General features: G+C 45.8%; 2 protein-coding genes across 2 annotated transcripts in view; both read right to left on the reverse strand.

Annotated features, from left to right (window-relative positions):
• The window catches only part of T265_09442 (hypothetical protein), a gene marked incomplete at both ends in the record, with an annotated part of 3319 nt that extends 2618 nt beyond the window's left edge, over positions 1-701 (reverse strand). The window contains 2 exons of the mRNA XM_009175509.1: positions 97-255; positions 594-701. Coding sequence (XP_009173773.1) covers positions 97-255; positions 594-701 — 267 coding nt within the window. The remainder of the gene's footprint in view (positions 1-96; positions 256-593) is intronic.
• A 2735-nt stretch (positions 702-3436) lies between these two features.
• The window catches only part of T265_09443 (hypothetical protein), a gene marked incomplete at both ends in the record, with an annotated part of 10173 nt that continues 3165 nt past the window's right edge, over positions 3437-10444 (reverse strand). The window contains 4 exons of the mRNA XM_009175510.1: positions 3437-4137; positions 7011-7137; positions 8138-8231; positions 9849-10099. Of these exons, the coding sequence (XP_009173774.1) occupies positions 3770-4137; positions 7011-7137; positions 8138-8231; positions 9849-10099 (840 nt within the window). The remainder of the gene's footprint in view (positions 4138-7010; positions 7138-8137; positions 8232-9848; positions 10100-10444) is intronic.

Raw genomic sequence — 10444 nt, forward strand, 5'->3', positions numbered from 1 at the left:
TCTTCCGATCTAAAGGAACGCAGACCACAACGCAACAAAGATCACAAGTGGACCAGTAGATCAACCAAATTCGTTACACTTCAAGTAGCCTATCACATCAGAAGATAACGGATAGCCTTCCAATGCTATATAAACGCACACAGGCAAGGAAGAAGTACCCACCCAAATGCACACTGATGATGTCTCCTCGTACNACGTTTGCAAGCCAATTGTCAAGCTCGGCGAACAGATCAACAGCCACCTGATCAACAACCTCTAAACGCACATTTGGAACAGTGCATACGAGATCCAATTACGCCTTTAGTGAATTCTAATTTCTGATTCACTCGAACGGTGAAAATATACTTGATCCGATTTCCTCAGTTGTGCGCCAGCTTGTGCCCATATAACGCAGGAAAAAGGATGAAACAGGTCGAGAATTCATTGTTTGGAATACAGCAATCAGAATAAGTTATCAAAGAGCAAGCTAAGTCGCCCTGATTGATTTCGTGTGCACCTAAGGGCTCACTCGAGTGGGAGTCTTCGTACAAGGGTACCTTCCTCTTGTCCACGAGGGTGGGCGAGGTAGCTCAGTGGTTAGAGCGCGAACTTACTGACCGGAAGGTCCGTGGTTCGAATCCGGCCTCTGCCACTCGACCTCCCCTGTCTAGGCTTGGGCAACCTGGCAGTATCCGAGCCCTCGTGCCTCCTTCGTGTGGCATGGCAGCTAGGCACCGAAAGGGTGCTACAGCTGGACGATTATTTATTACATTATAAACTTGTCCACTAGTTTTTCATAATCGTTCACACTACCGGTTTACGCGTCTGATAACCAGCTGAGAGCCTGCTTTTGCACACCGGTTCGACTATCTCACCACGGCTTCCGCTTTCAGAACAAAAATGGTGAAGTCCCGTTGTAACAATGAACTATTATCCTGAGCACTTGTGTTTTTGCTTCCACAATTCACCACAACGATTTCAAGCTACAGGTAGCTTTACTAGGGCCAACGGGGCAGTCATGCAGGAGAGGACAACTGGATACAGTGGCGGGGCTCTATAACTCGAGCCCGGAATAACTCACCAGCTAAGGCATGGATTTACTGACAGGAGTGTTCCAAGCCATTCTGACTTTTCACCGTGGTTCGAACCCGACCTCTGCCTCTCGACTTACCCTGTCTAGGCTTGGGCAGTCTGACAGTATCCCAGCCCTCGTGATTCCTTCGGGTGATATGGCAGCTAGGCACCGAAAGGGCGCTACAGGTGAACGATAGGGCCTGCGCAGGTTGGTACTGATGCCTATGGCCTACGTTTCGTTCCGTTCTGTTTCTTTTTTTCACCACTGACTGTCCGAAAATGAATACGTATTCTCTTTTGCTTGACACACTCATTGTTGTATTCCCTCACAAAATATATCACTCCACGATAACGCATTATACACTACACACAATAAATCATCGTTGTGTAGAATCCAGTGCGCACACCTCTACCAGAGGTGTGATGTCCTCAAAAGTAGCAAGCACACTTCCAGCAATGGTATGAAGTGTGCATACGCACTGTCGGATCAATACGCAGTCTTCAGTTGACAGTCAAAATTTGTTTGATCAATGAAGAAGCCCGAAAGCATACAGAATAGTGTATGCTTAGGGTATTCGTATCGTCGGATCCAATTCAAAATGAGTCTTCCTCTGGGAGAAGCAGAGTAAAATCATTTCAGTGCAACTTTCTTAGGACTAGACCAAACAGAAACGGTGTGTTAAATTTATATTCCTGTCTCTGCTTACAAAAAAGTTGCAACGTGCAAAGTTGCGAAACATGGGTTTACTGTCGATCTCGTTAGTTGGTTTGCGAGTGTTTTTTGTCAATGAGGGAGTCGGTTGGCGCGCGGACAGTTGGCGACGAAACGCCAGTTGTCACGCTGGGTGAGGTACACAAATGAATCTGTTTCTAATTTCATGAGACGACTGGTCAAGCCAGTCAAATTTGACTGTTTGAACAATATAAGGACACTTTCGGCAACCCGCTGAAACTTCTGCTTCCAATGTAATTTTGCGTTTTGGGCCAGGCGTGTTTTCGGCGAACCAATCCAGATTCCATCTGAATCAAGTCCGATGACCTGCTGAGCGCTAGACCAGCTTTACCCGGACCTACGTTTTAGGATATTTGTTAGAGACTGTCTTTTTTCTTTAAACACGAACATTATGGTGCGGGGGATGAGTGCATCGTAAACATATGACCATCAAACGCGTTCGCTGTGAGTTCTCGATACTACTTGGACACCTTGTTTGCCCTCAATCACAGAAAGACCATTGTATTCGATAAGTAAGCGGTAGACGTCAAGGACCAGAAAGCCCGCATCTATAAAGAAAGGTCCAAAATTTGTCAAGAAACCACGTAACTTCGCCCTCATTCATTGACCCGGAACAATTGATGATCGGCTCTTTTTCAGTAATGCCTTTACTGATCAAAAAACCACTTTCACCAATTTATATGGAATTTCAAACGCAGAGCCGAAGAAAACTTTGGTTTTTTATAAACAGGTACCTTATGACCGATTTTGAGAGCAGTTAGAGGTAGCCCAAGTGGTTAGAACGCGAATTTACTGACCAGAAGGTCCGTGGTTCGAGCCCGAACTCTACCTCTAGACTTACCCTGTCTAGGCTTGGGCAACCTGGCAGTATCCCAACCCTCGTGCTTCCTTCAGGTGGCACGGCAGCTAGGCACCGGAAGCTGAACGATAGAGGTAGCCCTCTGAAAATGTGAAACAATCCCGTTCGATGTTGCAACTATGTTTTCCGGGTACATAAGTGCGCTGTGAACAGTAAACTACGATCCTAATGAACAAACCTGACATCGTAGTCCCCGTGGAAGAGAACAGGACTTCGGTCGGTCTCAACTACCCTTTTTTTCTGGGCGCCAGTAGACCTTGAATCTAATTAAGTACTGGCAACTCGTAACCATTAGGATCCATCCGAGATACAATGAAATTACAGTGATGCCGCAAAACAATTAAGATTCCGTTACCGTTATGGGGCGACATGACCCAAGTGGTTATAGGGCGAATTTACTGACCGGAAGGTCCATGGTTCGAACCCCACCTCTGCCTCTCCATTTCCCTGTCTAGGCCTGGGCAATCTGGCAGTATCCCAGCCCTTGTGCCTCTTTCGGGTGGCATGGCAGCTAGGCACCGAGAGGGTGCTACAGCTGAACGATCTTTTGTTTACTTCATTTACGATTATGGGGCTCTTTTAGAAGAAACGTGGTGGACTGTTGAAATCGGAGCAGAAGACAGTGAGCGGACAAACAATGTTGACGATGAACCCTCAGTTCACAGTACTAGCAGATTAAACAGGAGAGAGGTGCATTCTAACCGCTGTACTTCGTTAGCTGACCCGATTTTATAAACTCCCTCAGGCCACTGAGGGGGCTTCCTCAGGTAATTTGGGGATAAGAACGCAGACAACTTTCTGCCTAGAAGCAGTATCAAAGTGTTGTTCATATATGAAGGAACAAATGCATAGTTATATAAGGCCAAGTAGAACATGTCAGTAGTGAGAATGCGTCCCAGGTCCCAAAAATGGTAGAAAACAAAAATATCATTCATGCCTAGCCAGGCAGTTCCAAAAGAACCAAAATGAAATGCAGACCAGGATGGACCATAAATGCTCACAGATGCAATCACACAACTAATGATGAATGTACGCAAGTCGCGTATATTCCCCACAAAGTATACAGGGGAATACAGGACAGTAAGTGGCAATGACAAGGCGATAATGACTAGCCACGGGTTAGCTCAGTTGTACCCGTTCACAAAGCCAAATTCGGTAGGTGGTTCAGGGAAGTCTGAATCTGGATGTTTCGAATCATGGTTGCAAATCCCGTTTGCATCAATCACCGAATCGTCCTGACTGTACAGACTGAAGTAGCTGGCGTTGTACGAAAGCCTCGCTGGTGCAGGACCAACATTGACCACAGGCAGTGTGGCGTACTGCGGATGAGCACGGTTGAGGATTTTGATGAACTCGTGGGTTTTGGCCCGCATTCGTCGGTGAATATAGCCTTTGGAACACTTGATGTGATAGTGTAAGTAGTTGCGTAACGTGTGGATCAAGTTTGTTGTACGAGGTGCTGCCTCCGGAGTCAGATGTCGTGGGAACAACACTGAATGGGGAAAATGGGAAGGTCGTGTATAAGAATGACAAACTCGGTACGTTGCCAATAAAACTTCTGGCCGTGTATGTGGCAGGGAACTTTGGCCTTGTTGTGGTTATTTATGCCGCTGAATCACTTCATCTTTGAATGGGGACAGCACAGCCATTGACCAGATATCTCAAAGTAATATAAAAGAAGAAATGCGAATCTGACGTGATGTTGGGGGCGAGATGGCCCAAGTGGTTAGAGCGCCGCAAATTTACTGACCGGAAGGTCCGTGGTTCGAACCCGACCTCTGCCTCTCGACTTCCCATGTCTAGGCTGGCAGTATCCCAGCCCTCGTGCTTCCTTCTGATAGTGTGGTACTAAGACACCGAAAGGGTGCTACAGCTGAATGACGTAATGTTTGTAAACCAGTGCATAAGAATCGTCAAAATGATAAGTGGTAATCTAGTATATGCGTTATCTAGTGCTGATGGTACCCCGACAGCCCAGATTCTAAAAACAAGCAGCCAACTGCACTAGCGCTCCTCAACCGTAGTGGAATGGATGGGAGAATACCACTTCTCCAGTTCGCATTGGTAACAACGGATCAGAACTCTCTGTATCCGAAATGACTTGGTACCCGCATAAGTTTTTATTACCCGGAATCAGCTTCCACAGGATACAAACCACGTTCGGCTGAAATCGTGCCCCAATCTCACGCTAAACGTCCAAGTAAGCCATACTCCTTGAAACACTTCTGGTGTTTAGGAAGCCTTTGCAGCAAGAATTCTTATATACAATGGCCGGACAATAACCACCTTCTTAATCCATTCTATTCAACAAGAAATGGCTCGTCACACGTCTTGCAACTCTGTCGATAAGCATTTTCTTGTTCAGTGACAAAGTAACAACCGAGCTTGCAATTACACATCTTTGATGTTTTGTCAGTGAGAGCCAAAGAATGTTCTCTGTGATGTTGACGTTGCGATAACACCAACTACGGGACGAAGTATGAGTACATAGTGACTCGGAAACAATAATGATAATGATAATAATCGACCAGCTCTATCACCCTAACTGACACGCCACCCGAAGGAAGCACGAGGGCTGAGATACCGCCAGGCTGTCCAAGTCTAGGCAGGCGCAGTCTAGATGCGGAGGCTGGGTTCGAAGCACGGACTTCCCAGTCACTGAGCCATCTCGAGCTCCGATTCAAAGATAACACGATTTGATCAGTCTCTCACGTTTATGCGACCCAATACACTAGAAAAGTTTCCGATTTCCCCACAAAACCCTCGGAAATGTGCAAAGTTTCGGTCAGGAGTGGAGTGGCAAAGTCCACAAGCTTAAATTTCTCCTGAGAGAATACTACTGTCGATGAGTGGCGGGCGCAGCACACTTCGCCGGTTAACGGGTGAATACATTTGCTACAGATGCTCTGTCCAGAAAGTAGCGGAATCACTCTGGCGACTGACTATATCAAGAGCAGTAGTTGGAAAGTAACTCTGCGATGATCAACCATTATGTGCAAAGATCCTGTGTTGCGTTCGCTTCATCGTTTTCTATGCGGAATCGAGTGCACAAATGACATCAAGACAATCGTCCCCGTCAGCAAGCAGTTCGACAATCGACTGGCTGTTCAGAGTAACCAACATTTGCTACTTCCACCCGAAACATCGTTCCTTCCGGCATAACGGAACAAAACCTTGGTAGATGGTGAGCTGTTGATATGTAGACCGATGAATCTGTCTACGAACCCTCAAAGTAGCGCAGACCCTCCAATTAGAAAGTGTGGTTGTGCACCGTTGTTGCTACTCTCGCCTCCATCATATAGGTATAGTCTGATTTTACTGACCTTTTCAGGTTCTCATTAGAAGCGTCACTGCACTGAAAAGTTATGGAACAATATCCATGCTCTTGGAAAAAGTTTGGAACCGATTGAGAAGTCATCGTTTCAGAAGAGCTTGGTAAACAATCGGTAGTTTTTATTTGGGCAACGTTTCGCTTTTGACACAAAAGCTTCATCAGGCCAAGTGAACAGGTCACCAAATTGGTCAGGTTATAAGACAGGCGGGGAACCAATCAGTAAGTCCTCTTCACACTAGATCAGTGTTGCGTGTCAATTAATAGCTCTTGTCGGCTAGCGTGGGTGTCAAAATCTTGAACTGGTGGGTTGGAGGAGTTTCATGTTGTATCCATCCCTGCTTTATCATCCGTGGGTCTGTACCATCAAAGATCACTGAATGGGCACCAGAACTGCATTGATTTTCAGCTACTCGTGAGTAGATAGAATTCTCCTTAAAATAATGAGTAGACCATCTGTGCGTGGAACCTAACAGGGACCACCGGTCTCTCCATCAATACGGCTACCCTAGATGAAATACCAAAGGCTGATGAACCTGCATTTTTAAGTACAGCATACAAACGTAAAAATGGAAAACAGAAATAACTGGGACGAAGGTAACATCGCTCACCTGCTCTCGCAGTGAACGACAGAGTTGCACTGTGATACAAGGCCTTGATACTGCACTTGAACCTTAACGTGAAAACTCGAAGCAAGGCGATCCAAAAACACGGCTTATAGATAATGTATACATCAGCTGAGAATAATCAGTCAGTCGAGCTCACCTTGTCACTAGTTTGGTCTAGAACATATTGGAGCATCACAGTGCCAGATACGTAATCGGAGTTGCTGATGCAGAAAAAAGTGCACGTATATTATATGGTACTTGTCGACCATTGACTCCTCCACAAAGACCATCTAGCCGGATTTCTGTACTTTACTTCGGTTGCAACACACGACGGTCTCGAGGCTATCTGTGCCGAGTGAAGGAATATAGATGGTCGACTTCCACATTACGCATTCAGAGATAAAGACATGAACCATAGTAACTCACCAAAGGTTATGTACGCCACATTGTCCCCTACGACTGCGTCTGTCCCCTGAAGTTCGGCAGGTGGAGTGCTTTGGGAATATAGCACTTGGGGAGCTCGGTCTATTCGCCTCCGTACTTCTGTCAGTTCCTGAAAACACAATATAAGAGTAATTGATTGGCGCATGATAACCGGGGAGACCAGGAAGAAGACGTCAAATGTTTGAACAATTCGTCTGCGTCAGCATCGTTGAAACTGGCTTTTATGCGAACGAAATTGTGGCATTTGTACAGAGCATAGATGTGCTCGGCCAGATCGAAGAGGTAAACATCACCCTATAAAAAGTGTGTTCTCGGAAGGTCCCTTGGATTATCGGAGTGACATGAAACGGTATTTAAGACAGACTAGTGTGATCATTTACAGAGGACTGCTCTGGTTTTCCTGAACGTGACGTTGGTACGTGAGTGAAAAGTATTTCGGTCTCTTTAATACATGGCTCATTGTTGCACATGAACGACAAAGTTAAGGAAGACGGTGGTGGTCCTGACAAACTGCGGCTGTCGTGCCGTGTACAATGTGTCGTGAAAAATTGCTGAACCAGCAGCGATTCATCGCGATAGATTCCTCCACATAAGTCCATAAAAAAGAACCCAAAGCGATGCCACGCGTGGGGAGATTTCCCAGTGGAACGTAAAGCCTCACTTGAAGTCACAAGTGTATACTAGTATATTGATTTGCAGGTCATACCATCCGTTGTGGTTCGCTGTAACCCACTGTCCAATAACTGCACGCAATGTAATGATGAAACCAGCCAACTGGATGTGATCGATCGTGCCATCGTGTCACAAGAGGTTCTGCTAACACAAGCATTCGCGATTGCACCCTGCTGTCACAAAGTTGTGGGAAGTGTGTGCAGGAAACCGGTGCAGATTTTCCTCTCATGAAATTGTGTTCGTCACAAGGTCTGTGGATGGCGGGGCTGATCATAAGACACTACTGCTCGAATGTTCCGATATTTTTTGATGAAATGAAAAAATGGAAGACAATATGGGGACCGAAAACAAGAGCACGTTTCCATTAGGACGCCTTTGGGGGCGTTATCAACTAGTTTAGAGAGACAGAATGGCTGAGAAAGGTCAACACGTCTTACCTGAAGAAATACCTTGCCAATTATCACATCATCAGGTTCTTTGAAAACAGTGCTAAAAATCACCGTGACACGATCACCTTGAGCCTGTATGTAACTGAAAGTGAAAAAGCGAAGCTAAAAGTAGGACTAAGGGGCAAATTACAATTCATCCGACAATGGGCAAAAAGAAACAACACAGGACTCGACTCACTTCTTGAACAAAGGAAATCAATAATGTAAGAAGAGTTTAGGTATCTGTGGGGCGTTTGAGTTGTGGTACAAATTTGGGCTCTCTTATGGTAATTAGGAATGAAGGTCATGCGACAAGAAACTCTAAACTGGCCACATTTAACATATATTAAGATAAACACGCAATCGCCGGATATTTCATGTGGCTCGCTCCATGGATCTGCAGCAGCTCAGCACCGTCAACCTACAATTAATTCCGAGAGGCAGGTGCAAGCCCGATCCGTCTGCTTATCGAATCCCCCTACGATTTTCCCAGAGCTCATTCAAATACTTGGATAACCTGGAAGTATCCTAACCCTTGCAGCTAGCGTCCTTCTACCGGGATCATTCGTTCAGCTGTAACACCCCTCCGGTGCGTAGCTGCCATGTCACCCGAAGGAAGCACTGAGGCTGGGATACTGCCAGGTTGCCCAAGCCTAGACAGGAGAAGTCGAGAGGCAGAGGTTGGGTTCCAACCACGGACCTTCCGGTCAGTGAATTCGCACTCTAGCCACTGAGCCACCTCACCCATTCTAGCGGGACAACAAATATTTACCGAAAGGGTTTCTCGGATCAGAGAGCTATTCGGCCGGTTTCAGCCCTTCAGTGGGAGACAACCCATAAATAAGATATTTTCCAATCTTCCATGGACTTAGCATCAACACTCCCAAAAAATACCTCTCTCAGCCAGACTTGAGACATAAAACACAATCTCAAACGCATGCTGGTTTTAGAAGGAATAGCTTCATTTCGACTTACATCTCCCATCATTAATTCCGAAGCATGAATATGCTGACGAATGAATTCTGTTCTGTTATGTATTCACAGGAGAGCTTGGTTCGTCAGCCTGGTCACCAGAGAAACCAACAAGCGCATTTCTCATATTCTTGCACTTCATCGCATCAAGTGGGTTCAACATAAATGCATCCACCGCTGTTAGTACGTAGAGCCACATATATCCACAAAATCCTTAAAGAAGAGACATCACAAATTTGGACTCTCCAAGTGAATACTCTTCATGGAGGTGAAGGTGACCGTATATGAGAACTAGCAAATGCCAGTAGTTTAGTAGAATGAGGAGAGAAGGGGAAATCGTCCAGTTGTAGCACCCTTTCGGTGCCCAGCTGCCATGCCAACGTAAGGAAGCATGGGGGCTGGAATACTGCTAGGCTGCCAAGCCCACACAGGAGCAGTCGACGTATCGAAGTAGGGTTCAAACCACCGACCTTACAGTCCGTAAGATAGCGCCTTAACAAATGAGCTACATCGAATGTGAAGACCTTGATAGCAATGTGGCAGAGGAATGTTTACTGTTACTGGGCAGGTGAAGAGATACAACACTCTGAAAACCGGCTCAGAATACATCAAAGTAAGGGGACTTAATGGAATGGAATGGCATACAAAACTTCCTTAGGGGAGAATCGTTAGTGTGTCCACATAATTTATCCGGATGCATCAAGCTAACTTTTATATCGATTACGCATACGAAAAATATGATACTTACAGCGTCTCGTCCGGGCGGTAATGAAGAACAGCGCGCTTAGAACCAACAGCTTCTTCTCCCAGCGAGTGGAATTCAACAAATCGCTCGAAGATGGCAGCAAAACAGTTCCTTTTCAAAAGAGAAGCTTGGCGAGCCAAGTTGGAAAAATACTGACTGTCCCCCGACAGGTGGTTGAGATCGTAGACTAGAGATACAGTGAAGCCTTGTTCGGACTCCGCGCAAAAATGTGGGCCGTATTCTCTCTGGAGAAGCTGAAAGGCCAAAGACGGATACGCACTATCACAATCACGACAAAGAACAACAATGCTGACACTATGGCAAAAATGCTAGCACATTCCGGGGAAACACTATTCCAAACACTAGATCAGATCAGCTGTTGTAAATTCCAGAAGAGAAGGAGGCCTAGTGTCAGCCTATTCCAAACACTCGATGTACATATGCCTGCGAACACTCATGTTGGAGATCTGGACAAAAAGTGATAACAGACACCAATAATGTCGCAAAATTATGGGCCATAGCGTGCAACGTTTCCAGCAATGCAACAGAAGGATCACGATGACCTCGGCCATTATATATATATATATATATATATATAT

The sequence above is a fragment of the Opisthorchis viverrini genome, assembly GCF_000715545.1.
Source record: "Opisthorchis viverrini unplaced genomic scaffold opera_v5_281, whole genome shotgun sequence".
Lineage (NCBI taxonomy): Eukaryota > Metazoa > Platyhelminthes > Trematoda > Opisthorchiida > Opisthorchiidae > Opisthorchis > Opisthorchis viverrini.